This window comes from Hesperophylax consimilis, chromosome 23 (genome assembly GCF_061612785.1).
Source record: "Hesperophylax consimilis isolate HC1 chromosome 23, BYU_Hcon_1.0, whole genome shotgun sequence".
Lineage (NCBI taxonomy): Eukaryota > Metazoa > Arthropoda > Insecta > Trichoptera > Limnephilidae > Hesperophylax > Hesperophylax consimilis.
Window position 1 is genome coordinate 6,877,779 of NC_142858.1, and position 17,706 is coordinate 6,895,484.

Below are 17,706 nucleotides of genomic sequence, written 5' to 3' on the forward strand. Positions count from 1 at the left end.
CAACAATCAGCTATCAGCGAAAATGTTTTATATAATAAAAAGTGATTAGTTTCTAAGTTTTACTTTACTAGTAATTAAGTGAACTTAATATAATTGAGACGCACTAAAACTAGGTATAAAATGTTAATATTAAATTAAAATTACTGATTCGAATAGAGGGATTAAATCATCTCTTAAAACTACTCTTACCATGTATTCATATCAAGTATTGATAATAAGAGAATGCCTTCATTCCATTACATTACTATAAGATTTATCAAAGGAAATACATTTTATAAATAATATTAAAAAGTCAAAAATTCATCACTCAGAAAAGTTGTTTAAAATAAAGTTCACATGCTGTCATAAAGGTATGTAACTATTATCGGATTATTTTAATTGAGAGCTTACAACTGGTACGAGTTTATATGTTCAACCATTAAGATATCAAGAAATAAAACTAAGGTGCTCCCATAGCCGCAGTGCCCACATGATGCACAGATGGGGCCTTAAAGAGTCGGCGATGTGTAAATGTGGTGCGGTGCACACCACCGAACATGTGGTCAACGAATGCCCACTTCATTTATTCCCCGGCGGGATTGATGAGGTCCACATGGCGACGCCTGAGGCACAAGACTGGATCGAAAACCTAGACGTCCCCCTCTGACCCCCCCACCATACGAAAGAAGAAGAAGAATCATATAAACAGACTTGCCGTGTAACGTGTAAGATAATTGTTTTAACCTTTCTGTTCAAGAATCTGTTACAGTAAGCCCAAAACAAATATGTTAAATAATAATGCATACAATTGAACAGATATGTATTGTGTTCGTGTAAATTATTAGGTCTGTTTATTTCCACAAAAAAATAATAATTGAATGGAAGAATTATAATTGAAATTTATTTTGGAACGAACCCATTAAATTAAATTTCAATCATATATTCGATAAATGTCTATAATATGCTTACACTAACATTTCAAATGGCACACGTACTTATCAAAATGGAATCCTAAATATATAAACACTTACGATCTAATAAATATATTTTAATCCGATAAATTAATCCTCCCATATCATATTCCAAACAAGAGAGCATCATAACAGTATATTATTTTTTTAAATTTCGTATTGAAATTGTTATTTTAAATTAAGGCAATCATTTAAAATTAACGTTGTTTTAATAAATTACGATTATTCATAGCTCTCTACTCATAACGCCATACCTTCCACTTCAATGTAGTGATAATTGGTCCCAATCATGGATTAATATTTCAATTAATTGTATACACTTCAAAAAAACTGCGAATTTAAAATTTTGCGAGGAAAACAAATTATATTCACGAGAAGTGTATTAATTAGTGTAAAATGTGACTTTTTACGAATTCAATGATTTCCATCCATTTGTTGACGACACTTTTATAAAATGCAGTGCTATCGAATTTTGATATGGATTCTGCAACTCTGTACGTCGATTCTTCCGATGTACTAAAGAGTATTTATTAAAAAAAGTTTTAAGGACATTTATCCCCAAGACAATTGAAAAACAACCAGCATGTTGAAACTATTGCAATTCTTGAAATTTACACTCTAGTCTTCCGCCTGACTTTGGGTTTAAATCGAAAGGATCGCGGATCCTTCGTTCGTTCTTCTCTTCCTTTTCTGCAATTTAAGAAGCGAGTTTCCGCTGTATGTAGCCTTTATTTTACAACAGTCATTGATTCTGACATTCAAATTAAACTATTTTCTAAGCAAAGTATCGAATTTCATTTTGAAGAATCTAAATAAACGACACACCTATATATTCACTGCGCTGTAGGTCCAGTCGAATGCGATTTTTACCGTCAGATAAAATTATAAAAATAAAACATCAAACCATACGGATTTCTTAAGAGTTCATTAAAACAACTAAAGCACGTCAAAAATAAGCTAAAATGTTTCTTTTGAAATTGCGCGTCGTGATCATATAACTATGTCTCTCTCTCGTAATGGAAGCTTTCACGAATCCAGTATTTAACGTGAATCGGTAAAAAATGATAACATATCAAAGCTATAAAGAGCAACAATTTCTTGAATCAATGAACGGTGGAAGTTCTTTCTCAAAATCGCCTTTAAAATGGAGTGAAAACGTTTACAAGTATAATTATATATAAACTTTTCTTGAGGATTAAAGATAGTAAGTAGCCCAGATGGCTCCTCGTTGCTGATTATTAGAAAGAATGATTTTGTAACACATCTCATTTCCTCGAAGCCGGGCGACATTCCCACAGGAATTGAAACAATTAGTGACGTGGAGTAACGTTTGTTCCAATGCTTGCAAGCTTCAATGTTGCAGGTTGATATTTTTATAGCTGGAAAAGATTTTAGTTTGAAATACATTTTTTTATAAATACATACGAAGTTTTTTTTTTGATTTTTCAACATAAAATAATAGTTTAAGCTATATTTTAGGTTATTCGCGATCATATTTACTTACTTCGGGAATGGAGATTTTATCAATAAAACATGATTTTTGATATTTAATTTATATGCGATCCGTTGACCAACAATTCACTTTGTTATTGACGCGCGTAACCTTAGGAGGTAAGTAAATTATCAAATAATTCTCACTTAGCAATTTTTAAAACAAATACATTCATTTGTTAGGATTTGCTGTGTTTTGAATGATTTCATTAGGATTTTTTTCTTTATTTATATAGATCCTTTTTATTTATTTCATTAAATCTTTGATCAATAAAAATTCGTGATCACAGTGAAAAATAAACAAAGTCACTACATGACACTACGAGTGAACATTGAACACGTAAAAGTGCCAACACTGAAAAACGACTGACCAGACATTTCCTAGAAGTGTGGGTTGTGATTCCGCCAATTCACATAAGAACTTCCAAGACTTTTCCGCCTCTGAGCCACAGACCAAACAAATAAATTGAGAATCTATTCACTTCTATCGATTTACCTCTTCAGTGGTGTCAACAAGCACCAATGCTACTGAAAATGATAATGTAAAGATTAAAAAAACCGCTGAATCATGACACATATTAATTTCGATTATCTGTTAGTCCTGCGTGTAATCTGGTTAATTGAACTCAAATTTGCTGCAATTTTAAGTGTCAAATTCAAAAATAGAACTAATCCAGACAAGCGTTACATTTCCTCTAATACAATAATTATGTTATTTAAAAAGTTTGAACCGATTTGTCACGAATTCACGGGTCTGTTCTAGTTTATTAATATTTAATATAGCTAGTCAAGAGGACTGAATATCTTATATAAGCTTCTTATTCTGATATTCCTGCGATGTTTAAGTTGGTTGATAATGATTTGTCGCACAAACAATTAATTATCAGTGGTCCTAGTCGCCTTGGGACTTTGGAAGCTCGGCTGGTAATGACTTGGTAGTTGTCTGCACGGTATGAGGTTTTAAACGAACCCAAAAGGATACTAAGTAGAAATCTTGCACTAAGTTAAATTGAAATGCCATTCCGAGTTATCTGGACTGAAAACAACCGGAAATAACGAATTAAACAAATTACATTGTACAAATTAATAAATTGTAATCCATTATATTTTAAAATAATAAAAAAAAACACTTGTTTTTAATCACTTTCGTGTAAATATTTAAAAAAAAATATCCCGACTAGCTTCGTTACAATCAGGGAAATACTGGTATAATCACATTGATATTAAAATTTAAAAATTCAATACAACCTCATGTTTTTCAATAACATTTGTGTTGTGCTTTGTATAACATTTTTATAAGAGCATTATTCGGGTCATAATGTGACGACAGTAACAAAACTAGTCGGCATTGTACAGTAAAAAAATATTATTATCAAGTAAATGATCAAAACAAGTAAATTTTGTTAAATATGAAAACGTTTTACAGATTATTTTATTGTGTCGTTTACTGAGACTTATTACCCATATAAATCATAATTATGAATAGTTGTAATACTATCAAAAAAGGGAAAGCATTTTCATTACGAATGTCTTTATAAATTGTTAAAAAATTATTGGAAACATCCTTTTGTATGTTATGATTTCAGGGAAAATGTTCAATTGCCGATTTTCATCTCGGCAAAAGGTTTCCGCGTCACGTGATCATCTGTTATAAAACAATTATTTCCGATAGATTTTGTAGTAGAATCGAAGTAGCGATCGGCATAATCGAATAATCCATTTAGGAATAATAATTCATTCAAATTTATTCGAATGAATTACTTGAGAAAAGTTCTTTTGAATGAATTGGTAGTCGAAATGATTTAAAAGATTTAGTACCGATTGTTTTGAGGTCGATGTCTCCTCTCCCTCTGTCCTCTTCCCCCTTCGTCCACCCCTCTCCCTCTCCCTCGATGACGATCGTCAACTTTAGTCGTCGATAAGGGAGGGGGGCGACAAATATTTAAATTTTAGTCCACCTCTTGGAAGGATGGGACAACCAACGAAATATTTTTAGGTTTCGAAAGAGGTTTCGCAAAATCATTAACGTTTTTCAAAAGACGCTATCACTGTAGTTATTTGTGAGTTTACTTCGTATGATTTAATTTTAAAGTCACACCAAGTAGCCATATTCTCATAACATATTAAAGATCGGTTAGTTCAAACAAAGCTTTTCCTGATTCTTACAATGAAACTTACAAACGTAAGTACAAGTATGACTTTTTTTGGTTATGGCTCCAGAAAAAATACAAATAATTTACAAACCATACCATTGGCATCAAACAAGAAATATTTTCAACGCGTTAACATATTATATCGTTATATAGAGTACCTATTACTATAGGTATACACATTTCGCTTCATATTTTTCGGATTCATTTATATTCCACTTGAATCCAAGATATGTTTTCTGATTCGGTTATATCATAAGTATTCTTACTTAACAAATTGATTTGACTATTTTCTTTGATATAAATTATATGGATAAATGTATGCAAAAACGGCAGTGGAAATAAAATATCCATTACAATAAAATTAAGGAATTAGTTCAGATTGATATAAATATGTTGGTACTAAGATTTGTAATTTGAATACAGGTTTTATGAACAAGCTCAATATCGAATTGTACGAAAAGTATATGGCACTTGTTTTATGAACAAGTTCAATATCGAATTGTACGAAAAGTAGATAGCACTTGTTTTATGAACAAACTCAATATCGAATTGTACGAAAAGTAGATGGCACTTGTTTTATGAACAAGCACAATATCAAATTGTACAAAAGGTAGATGTTACTTTTTATGAACAAACTCAATATCGAATTGTACGAAAAGTAGATGGCACTTGTTTTATGAACAAGCACAATATCAAATTGTACAAAAGGTAGATGTTACTTTTTATGAACAAACTCAATATCGAATTGTACGAAAAGTAGATGGTACTTGTTTTACATGCTCCTAGAAGTGATTTTTTCAAACAGACTTTCCGAAATAAGTAAGAAGTAATAGAATTATTATTGAAACCTATATATGTTTAAAATACTAATCATTATGTTGGCAAACTTCGCGCACTTAGTTTAGAGAATTTATTTTTTCAATAAGTATAGGAATCTACTATAAACATGGTGAAATTTGTATTTCGAAACACCGTTTGTCTTTCGAGCCATCAGTGGCTCCATTTCTTTTAATTGGGTTTTACAAAAAAGTCAGTCAAATTATGTACAGTTTTTAAAATGTTAATTACGATTATTCTCTTTTATTTCGAACAGATTTAGCCTTTCTTTTAAATTCTTTGGGAAAAACATCACGTAGTGCTAGTTCACATGACAGTCTCGACGGTTCTCCGGTGGAATGTTGGCAGCTAGCTGCTGCGGGGGATCTCATGCTATTGAGGGCTGATGGTGGACACCACGAGGCTGTCGGCGGGCCCCAAGGAGAACGGCTTCTCCGATATGTCCGTCACCGGGAACTTGAAGTTGAGGTCATCGTTTTCTCCGAAGATAACCAACTGATTATCGAATATTTTCTCGCTCTGAGGGCCTCTCTTGTCTTCGTTGGTGTAGTACTGGGCGGTTCTCCTCTTGGAGTAGCAGATGCCCGCCGTCAAGGCGGCCAGCACGACGAACAGCAGCAGGAGGAGGGACGCGATGATGCTGAGGCGACCTTCTTCCGCGAGGATGCCCGCCTCGCCCATGAACCTGGCGCCGCTGTCACCGCACCACTCCAGTTCGCTCTGGCTGAGCCAGCCCAGACGGTACCCCTCCAGGCTCTTGGGTGACACGCAGATCAGTTCTCTCAGAGAAGCGTTCAGGTAGCTCACCTTTAGATGCGCCAACATCGTACCGATGTGGCATACGTCACAGATCCACGGATTGTAATCCAACCATAGTTTCGGTATTTCAGCGAATCTCGATAGCGCCTTTTCATCCAAACCGCTTAAGCGATTTTCGGTTAAATCTAGCTCCAAGAGATATGGGATAGGAGCTAAGGTCTGAACCGGGAATGTTGTGAAATGATTCCCAGATAAGTTCAACGATTTCAATTGTTGATTATTGGTAAAGATTCCAAGGGGCAATTCAGAGAGGCCCAAATTTGCTAATCCTATATTTCGAATGTTTACTAACAGCTGTAGGATTATAGTAATGTCTTGGATTCCAATATGATTCCCGCTGATATCTAAAGTCCACAGTGAATCGGCTACCGGTTGCAAGGATTGCACGTCTAACCTGTCTAACTTATTATAACTGATGTCCAAGCTTGTAAGTTTGGACAAATTGAGAAAAGCGGTAGGCGTCACCATCGCCAGTCGGTTTTTCGCAAGAGATAAACTAGTAAGGAAATTATTTTTTCCGAAGGTTTTTTCCAAGACAACAGGTAGCTGATTTCCGTCGTATTTCAAGACTTGAAGTTTTTTGAGGTCGTTGAATTCATCCGACATGACGTATTTGAAATGATTCTCCCCCAAGTCCAGGTGCTGGAGCCCTGCAAGCAGGTGGTACAGTTGTGTGTTGATCATTTTCAACTTACAGCGCCGGCATTTCAAAGTTTTCAATTCTTGTATATCTTTGAAAACTTCGGGAGCTAGTTCAACAAGCGGATTATCGCTCAAATCCAAGTGATTAAGTTTACCTAACTTCCTGAACAGTCTGGGCACTAATACAGAAATGCGATTATTGGACAGTGAAAGAATCCTTAGTTCCATCAGGTAGTGAAAAGTCTCGCTGGGCATTTCTTCAATCCTATTATTGTCGAGGTACAGTTCGACAAGATTGATAAGTCCCCGAAAGTTGTGGTCGACAATGGCAGAGATATTATTGTAAGTCAGATTTAGTAGCCTCAAATTCCTGAGCCCCCAGAAAGAGTTTTGCCCGATGGACGGCACGTTGGATTGGACGATATGAATCTCTTCGAGGTTAGTGAACCTTTTCGGCTGTGTAAATATGGGCCCGATGGTTAGATAGTTGATGTAGTCATCGTTGGGGGCGGAGATGATGATGACTTCAGTGGAAACGTCCATCTGGTCCACGGGGATAGATACCATGTCCCCTTGTGTGCAGGACACACCGATGCGCCCCTTGATGTCCAACTCGCACACGCACACTTCAGGACATGACGACCTGCTTAGCTGCCACCAAGCCATCAACACGATCACCACTTTCCAGAACTTCTCCATTCTGAAACAAAAAGAAAAAATTCATTAGGTCAATTGAAAGTGGCCAAACATAACACATAAATGGAACATAATTTATCTCACAAGGAGTAGAGTAGGTATATTTTAGTTCCGAAATTGCACCCCAGGCGACGAAGTTTTTCCGAGAAAGCCATCTGAAACGAATTATCAAGGTTTGCTAACACCGCACCGTCTGAAAGTGTTAGATGCTTTTTCAGTGTACTCCAATTCCCAACCAGCATGTAGCGGGCGATTACTGAACCATCTCCCCTCGCCGCCTTCGCGAGCAAACGGAAACTTTCCGCCGCCCTTGTAAGCCGTTACGTGCGAAGGTTATGAATTATGAAAGTTTTTAAGCCGACAAAAAGGTTAGTTACGAGCTGGAATCTTGTACAAAATTTTGGTTTATTCTTCAAGAATGGGCGATAATAAAAACAAAGAGGCAATACATTTGTTGACGAGAGGAAAAAAAATCGCTACACTTCATGTTAAGCCAAGCTCAATTTTATTCCTTGTTGATGAGCGAAGTATCTATTCACAAAAGGAATATTTTGGTTGAGCGTAACTTTATACTGTACGTTTGATGAAAAAAATATTACCTCAAAGAAGTACTTTAAAGATGCCTAAAATTTACATTTTCAAAAGCAATTGTATCTCCAATTTGTAACGAGTGGAATCTTAGTATTTATGCAAAGTAGGAAAGCTTGGTGTGAAGTTATTGAAAATTTCTTATCTTTTATGAGAATATTAATGTTGAATTATTCTTCTCAAATTGCAGAAAAGGAAGTTGAACTTAAGGAAAATTGGTTTTTATTCGAGGGGTTAAATTTCAGTTGAGGAATCTTGGAAAAGTGGCCCGGGGCGCCGGGGCAAGCTGGGGATTTCGTCATCTACCCCACTGGCGCTACCCTGTCTTCAATACAACCCCTTTAAACGAGCTTTGTTTTGTTTGTGAAATGTGTGCCATTTATTGGGGATACTTGTTTTTATTTTTTATTTGTATATCTCCAGTTATCCGTCTATGCTGCTTACTCGATAAGGCTAAGTACACAACTTTGCAAAGTCAATAGAGAGCTACAGAGATTCAATTGTTTTTTTTAATAGGTACCTACAATATACATTAAAAATATAGTGAGCATCAATTCACGATCACTTTGGGAAATAAGCTTTAATAGAATACACGAATGATTTACTTAAGTAGGTAGGTATTTTTTAAATTTATATATAATTTACCCAAGTTGGAAAGTAATTATAAATAAATATTATATAATATGTGTGTATAAGCAATGATTAAAAAACAGATTATTTTATTGTGTCATTTACTCACTACCCATATAAATCATAATTATGAATAGTTGTAATACTATAAAAAAGGGAAAGCATTTTTATTACGAATGTCTTTATAAATTTTTAAAAAATAATTGGAAACATACTTTTGTATATTATGATTTCAGGGAAAATGTTCAATTGCCGATTTTCATCTCGGCAAAAGGTTTCCACGTCACGTGATCTTCTGTTATAAAACAATTATTTCCGATCGATTTTGTAGTAGAATCGAAGTATCGATCGGCATAATTGAATTATCTATTTATGAATAATAAGTAGGGAGGTATTTTTTAAATTTATATATAATTTACCCGAGTTTGAAAGTAGTTATAAATAAATAAAATGTAATATGTTATATTTATAAGCAATGATTAAAAAAACATGATAAAGTTTTTAAAATAGGTACCTACTTTAGAGTCGCTCTTGGGTTTCCCTCGTTTCACAACAAGGTCTCTGAAAGGGTCGTTTTCCTTTAGAGAGATTTCCTATAGTAATAATAATAATAACAACGGCTTCTTGCACGGAATTATATCACTAAAGTGTTTCTCTTTAGTTAGATTCCTACCTAATTGACTTTGAATCTAGTTTATCGTAGACCACACCATTTTTTAGTCTTCGATGGGTATTAAAACATATTGATGATTAATGAAAGCTATTTATTTAAAGATAAGAAAATGGAACATAGTATTCGGGAGATAAAGCTCAACTTCCCTCACGCCTCTCCCCTCTAGCCGAAGATCACTTTAGCAATATTTTTTCCCCGCTCAGCCATATCTGGTTTTCATCGCATGATCTTTACGGTATAATCGTAATTAGGTAGGAGATGACGTCACCCCTGACTGGCAGATATTGTTGGGTACATTCTGTCGTCCATCATCGCTGAGCTGAGAGCTTATCGTGACGGCAGCGCTAAACGTCAGCATTGATAAAGTATTGTACTCATGTAATTCGCTTCTATATTAAAATACGGCTTAGCGTTTACTCTGACTCTGTACGATCGGTTTATTCATAGTCTAAACCGGCACGGTTTACTGTGTCATGATTTATAAAAAAAAACTGCCCTATATTTTCATCACTAAGCCTCGCGCAACCTCCGTAGGTACAGATGTAATGCCCACACGACATTTTTTCATTAAATTCTCAAGGCACGATAGTGAAGGAATTCTCGCTTATTATTTTACAGTCGTCTTAGACGGTAAAATCTTTGAGTATCGCCATCAAAAACCAACAAAAAATTACATTACATATAACTATAAAGCAAAAAATCTGTGATTTTCTGAAAGAAATAAAACTCTGGAACGATCGGTTCCGGCGTCATGGAATTTGAACAACCTTTCCATCTTAATTTAAAAAAAAGGTAAACACTATGTTATTTGTCAGTTATATAAAAAAATGTATTCTCCTGATAATCGATAAAATCGGTTATGAAATCATAACGCACCCTGCCGAGCCAAGCCATAAATAATAACGATTCAGATACAAAGAGGTATATTATGAAACAACGGTCAATAAAGACAGTATCTAAATTCAACGGAAATTGATTGTATAAACGGAAATTAAGTGAATAAAATGATGTCTCAAATTCAGTAAACAGTCAATCGGTTTATAAGAAGCTAGAGGAAGGTACCTTCTTCTGATCCTAAAAGATTAAAATTAATAGGACGTCAAAATAATGAAGTAACGTTAACAAAATTATATTTTGCTCTACGAAGAAACACTTGTTTTTAATAATCGATTCAATTTTTTTTTATCATCGACTTATCGAAAAGCAATTTACTTGTTTAAACATACGAATCACCCCACAAAGAAAAATATGAATATTGCTTATCTATTAAGAATCACTTAAAATTATTGGTAATCCGATTAAAAACACGATTGCAGGCCTTAAGAATGAATTAAAAGGTTCATTTCGACTTGATTTAGATTTCTCTTGATAATATATAAAGATTTTCATGAACACTTGTTCCGACATCGTGATAATGTTCAGTTAAGCTTTGCAACCTCGTTTTTAACCGGATTACAAATAATTTGAAGTGATTCTTAATATAAATAAATCATTTTTCCCCGCGCAATATTCTAAAGAATATAAAAGTATCTTTTGGTAACCTGCAAGTATCTTTTTTTATATTACAATAAAGATATTTCATTGATAGATAAAGTACACTTTATCTATGAAAAGTCAAATGTGTTGTTCCTTAGGGACGTCAGTGTTGTGATAAGATATTTGTGTGGGCAAAAATAAGGGATGATTTTGAGTGCTCACGAGCCGGCGGACCTCTGTTAAGTAGAATTATGGTAAAAGAAAAAGATAAGCCTGGGTTGTTTTCCTTACACCAGAGTTGAAAGTTTTACCCTAAATAACTTGGTTTCATAATAATATTAATATTAAATTTTATTTGTCAAGAGAAATTAACATTTAAAGGAAAATAATTAAATGTTATTTAGTAAGGCAGGTTAAGTAAATCCACCCCATAATTGTATAACTATATTCTTATTATAAGCAATAATAATTCGCTTGAAATATTCATTCAAATTTAAAATATCTCCCGAGTAAAATAATTTGTTATCCTTTGTGCTATGCATAAAAAACGAAATATTATATCACGACAGCAAAAGCGTTTCATTTGGGATTAACCTACCACAGGCTGCCTGCTATTATATTATAAGCTTATATTTTAAGTCTAGATTTTATGCATTTATTTGTATGCTTGATTTTCTTGATAATATTAAAATTTTATAAGTATCTTTGTAAAGCATAAAATTTTTTAAGCAATTAGCTGGGTAATGACTTAATGAGGCGATTGCATTAAACACAGCGTATGCCTCGTGCCTTCTGGAGGCGTACGTGTGCACGGTGTAGCGACATCGGCCAAGATTCGCGCTGTCTGTATTTTGGGCGAACATAATGGGTCGGCATCACAGACCTATGAATCTAATATTCATATGTCTATGGTCAGCATGTTTCTCAGCATGGAAACTTTTATGAGCACCTACCTCCAGGAACAGTACCCCCTTCTTTAAAGATTGTGGTTAAGTGTGTACATCATCACACATCTGCCCCTGATGATGGACACTGTAATGCTGTCCGGAACGTTGGCTAAAGAAGGAGGTACCGCAATACGGCCTAATACCACAAAAATTAATCACTATAATATTATTATTAATGCGGCTGGACCGGCTAGGCTTCTTCTTCCCATTTGTTTAGCTCTATTTGCCGAGGGACTACGTGGATGGGATGCGGGTGTGACTGTGCGGCTGTGTGTAATGCTCTCGCCTCTGTAAGTCAATACGTAGCTACTGAGATATGCGAAGGAAATCAATATCAAATACCGACATTGCCCCCAGGGTATAAGGATACGCGCCACGGGGTATAAGATGAATTATGATAATATTATATTATTATATTATTATAGTATGACGTTGTTCGTTTTTCAAAATGTGTAGTTTTCATAAAGCTGACGTCGTTCATGTGTGAACGAGTAAGAACATGTTACATCTCCAGAAGAGAACCTGATTGAACGAGAGAAATCAACTGAAAAGTTCCAAAGGGAGAATTCATGTAGGAAAGGTGCCGTCTGTGTCCCAGATAATATTATTAATATTAAAGTTTTGAATTTGACTACATTCAACAATATTTACATTTTTTATGTGAAACATCTTTTAGCGCGCCTAGGAGTAAAACCGACTCTTGTGTAGCAAGCATTGAATGTATCTTAACATTGCATAAATTTAAATAAAGATTAAAAAACAAACAAACAAGCGTGGGAATACGTGACGACACTCTTGCACGGAAACGGGACGACTCTCTTGCATGGAAACGGGGCGACTCTCTTGCATGGAAACGGGACGACTGTCTTGAACGGAAACGTGACGACTCTCTTGCACGGAACGACGCTTCATTCGGCCAGCCTGGTAACTCGTTGGCAATTTCCGCCCGGCCGTCAAATCTCTGTGCAGTATATTTACTTCTTTTCACGCGAAAATTGGCAATGGATCTATTCCAAATGATGAAGAATTTTCAATTTATAAAATATTTCTAAGCGCATTTCTGAATAATATTAAAAGTAATATTAAATTACCAAACAAATAAAGTATTAATTTTTTTTTTTTTGGTAAACTAATGTTTAAAACAAGATTTTTTATGGATAGCACAAAGGGTAACAATTATTTTATAAGCAATAATTATTAGCCTGAAACACTCATCCACATTGAAAAATCTCTTGATAAAAGATACATGACATATATCTTTTATCAGGAGATTTTTCAATGTGGATGAGTGTTTTAGGCTAATAATTATTGCTTATAAAATAATTTTTACCCTTTGTGCTAAATAAAGAGTTGTTTACTTTCATTTTCACTTGTTAAAATAAAAAAATAAATCGATGTTTCCCATCAGAAAAATAGATAATTTTAAATAAAATAAATATGAACCTTTTCGTAATCTTGAAATTTAAGATTCCATTAGGAAATGTTATAAATTATAGTATTTTTTATTATTTTGTTGTGAATCTTAGTTTTGAAGAGAGGAAGTAAATACAAATAGTCGTTCCGCAATCGAGTTGTTGAGCACATGAACCAGATGTCAAAACGGCTCATTGGCATGCGATAAATAATGTCAACCGTGTACAGTGTAAGTGCAGTTCCTTGTAATAAATAAAAATAATAGCAGGTAAGTACATATTATTAAATCTACAATGGAACCCCTCCCGTGACAAATTACGTGATATCTTTTATCCAATGAATGCAAAGAAACAATTAGATTGTTTAAACCTACACTGCCATACACTGCACTTTAAATTCTAAATAATAATTCTTTTACCGCTCAGGTGATTGAGAATCTATATTTGAGAAATAAATATTATCCAACAATCCTATCTCCATAAAAGAAAAGATAATGCTTCCATTTTTATAGACAAACAGTTTGTGTTTTTATTGGATTATATCTTAAGATATTTAAATTGCATGAAAAAAGTATTTTTTTACAATACTATTGTTTTCACTAACCACTTTACACAAGTATCTATCTATTTCTTTATATGATTTATCAATATCTTTGTGAAACTCTACTCAACTTCTTCTTTCTATTTTCAAGACAATCATTTTACTGACACTCTTTTATGTGTTTATTTCCATCACAAAAAATCTAATAACCCATCTTTCTTAATCGTTGTTTTAGAACATTTGATAAATGCACTACATGCCGAACGCCTTTCCCAAAGCAAATATAAATTTAAAAAAAACATACATTACACTCCTACGCTTCTTCCTGTGAGGAGTAAGCCGACATTACAAACATAATTAGTAGAGTGACAAATTTCATCAGCAACCCTTCAAACCACCATTCAATAAATGTATTGTTGCCAAATTCACTTCACAAAAATACAAATCTGCGAGAGCGAGTAGCACCTCCAGAAGTGTGTCAATATATTATTGTATCATATTATTATGTAATCTCATTATTACATGAAGGGTTATTGATGGATTTGACAACGGTATATTATTGTTCAGTGAAGGCGTTAAGCCTCAATTGATTATGTTGGTACCAATCATCCACCTGTCATGGCGTGTTCTTGGACCGGTTCAATTCTAAATTGGTGAAATCATAACACAAGGCTGCTTTAAAGATGCAAAAATATATATAAATTTAGTGAATCATTCATGTCTTAAATAATGATTGTTAATTTAATTTGTGGCATCATATTAATTAAATTAAAATAATTAATTTTGTTTAAACAACTATTTTGTATTCTTTATCCCCAATGAAGGAACCCTTGGTTCTGAAATGCGTAGATATATTTTTATAGAAATAGTAATAATAGTCAATGTTCATTATCATTGATACATTTAATAATGGTAAGAGAAAAGCATTAAGAACATATTTTTTTATTTAAAGCCTTTAATATTAATTAGATCGATGAGATTAAGATTTTAGAAGTTTGAACATTTTTGATAAATTTCAAAGAAGTAAGGAAACGATGGACAAACGGACCCGCCTATTACCCACTTAAATCGGTATACATCTTCAATGGAAGATTCCATCAACACTCGCAGCTGGTGAAAAATTTTAATGCATATAATTATAGTTTGTCTACATAAAATATACACTAACGTTTTAATTTCGATTCACTTCTATTTGAGAATTTGACTTGTAATATATTCGTATCGTATTCTTGGAAGAGCTCAGGAGTGAAATCGACAAGCTAAAGGATCATCAGCCTGTCGCAGGCTTTCAAGACTTTCAGGTGATCAAAGCAGTCGGCAGGCAATATCGCAATAATCTCGAGCCTGTATCTGCCCTTTATTTGCAAAGTTTGCCGCAGGGGCGGCGAAGAACAGATGCTAATGATTAAAGTTTAGAAAAAAATCAACAGTTAATCGTAACAAAAAAAAAATGGTTGTGTCAGCTTAATTTAAGTTTGTTGTTTTATTAAACACCGGTTGTTTCACAGAATTTTAACAATACATCAAATTTCAAGATCTGTGAAGGTTCTATTCAAGTTCTGTTATGACATCATTATTGGCCAGTTGTTTCACAAAACTGAAATAGTAACAGAAATTGAGAATAATTTTCACAGAACTAGAAAAAAACTTTCACAGAACTTGAAAATCACCATTGATATTTCATGAATTGTTAAAATTCTCTGAAACCACCCGTCCTTAACGTGGTGAATTTATAGAATAAAGAGTGGGTGCATCCTATTTCAACCGTTTTCAGTTTAATTAAATTGAAATAGAATCATATAAATAATAATCATATAATAACTAATAATATATACAGTCAAAATCATAAAATGTAATCAATATTATACTATAAAAAAAAGTCATCTCAACGTGTCCCAACCCAGTTTGAAAACGGCCTATAATGCCGAAACAGCTGTCACGATAATACAAAAAATACTTCCTGTAGTTAAAATAACAAAAATTATGATTTAAATTAAATTTTTAAATTAAATACATTTGATCATCATGATGCTTAGCAACGAAATTTAACTTACTGGTTGACACGCTTACCTCCGAAGCTCAAAATAGGATTTAAAAAACGGATATATTATAACTAACCAACGAACTATTTTGAATTCCTTGCATAAAAACCTTTAGGTACTTGTAAACACAACCGACCGCATAGTCAAGTAAGCATATCTGTAAGGCCACGTCCGCACAGGCAGGCGGCTTGCTTAGCGCCTAAAGCCTAGTGGCTTGCATTCTGGCTACTTGCTAGGATACACGGTGTCCGCACTGAAGGTGGTTTGCGTGGTGGGTCGCTAGGTGTCTTGGTCATTTGCTTGTCGTCTAGTTGACGAGATGTCACTTTCAAAAATAGCTCTAAAACTGCTACTTACAGAAAATTCATCTTTAAAATATACCATTTCACGGCCTTATCCATCATGTTGGGTTCATGACATAAATAAGTCACGGTCAAGTCATGGGCAGTTTAATGTTCTGTATAAACAATTGCGTAATTTTGACGAAAAATTTTACCAGTCCAGCCCAGAGAATCATTTGATATACTTCTTAGTATACATAATCCAACGCCATAACCATAATTAACGTCTCATTGTAAAAAAAATTATGACATAATTATTATTATTTTTTTTTAAGAAAACTACATTTTTATGTAGTTCATTAGCTGGATTCCACAGAGGTTCTCTTTTAAAAACAGATGCAATTAATATTTCGTCCATTTTTCTCTTCAAAAATGCCTCGCGCCTAGTGACAAAAAACCAACACGTTCGTTCACTTCGATACCCGAAAAGCGACTAGCATAGCGACTAGCTAGACGCCAAGCGCGCAGTGCGGTCAGTCGCGAGTGTTCTAGAACGTTTGTTTTACTAAGCTACTCGCTAGGTGACTCGCTAGACTCTAGGCGCTAAGCAAGCCGCCTGCCTGTGTGGACGTGGCCTAACCGTTTTTTGACAACAAAATATTCTAAATTTAAAACTTGTTAAGGCGATGCACTATGTCGTGTAATATTTTGAATCCAGGCGATATCAATAACACGCCTTACATAGATGGCGATAAGGCTTAAATTTCCGCTTAATACCATCCATTTGTTTTGATTTATGCAAGAAAAAAACATGGCCAAAAAGTGCCTTTTATTTTATTTTGTGGATGTTCAGGCACAAATATTTAAATATTTTTCAATAATTTTATAAATAACATAAATTGCCACATTATACAATAAAACCGTAACCGAAAATGGGTTTGTAAGTAGGAGATTTTGAACTTTAAAGCAGTTTTCATAGGCCTTATAAATTTTTTTTTTCTGGGCTTATAAAAAGACCTATCTAAAAAATACTCGATTATTTCAAAGGCCAGAATGTATTCTACTCGCAGTATTTAAATAAAGCATCTAAAACATTTCTAGGCGACAACATTTTTTAAACCAAAAACAAATGATTTTGCATTACTACGTATTGCATAGCCTTAAAATATCGTACGTTTGTTATGTTTACAATAATATTCTATATTTACGTAATACTTTAATACAACAACGACCTTAATGTGGATCGAAGCCAAGCCGCCCATGTATTTAGCCCCGCCTGACTCTTTGAATGTTCAAAGTTGAGTTTTCTCAATTTAATTATTTTCTAGTCACTCATCGCTCTCCTCTTGATTCTATACGTTATTAAGTAAATATCAACAACGCTTCTGTATACGCCACCGTGAATTTCTAAGCGAGATGGGAATTATTTGCCGGTGTATCTGATTGAAATCTGTGAATACAGGATGAATACTATTTAGCAGATTAGTTAGAATGGCATGACTTCATAATTGTTTTAACTATATCCTGT

At 34.0% G+C, this 17,706-nt stretch overlaps 1 protein-coding gene across 1 annotated transcript in view; it reads right to left on the reverse strand.

Annotated features, from left to right (window-relative positions):
- LOC149412274 (uncharacterized) overlaps positions 1 to 17,706 on the reverse strand; it is a 311,506-nt gene continuing 293,800 nt past the window's right edge. The window contains exon 3 of the mRNA XM_089646124.1: positions 1 to 7,592. Coding sequence (XP_089502250.1) covers positions 5,804 to 7,592 — 1,789 coding nt within the window. The 3' untranslated portion in view covers positions 1 to 5,803. The remainder of the gene's footprint in view (positions 7,593 to 17,706) is intronic.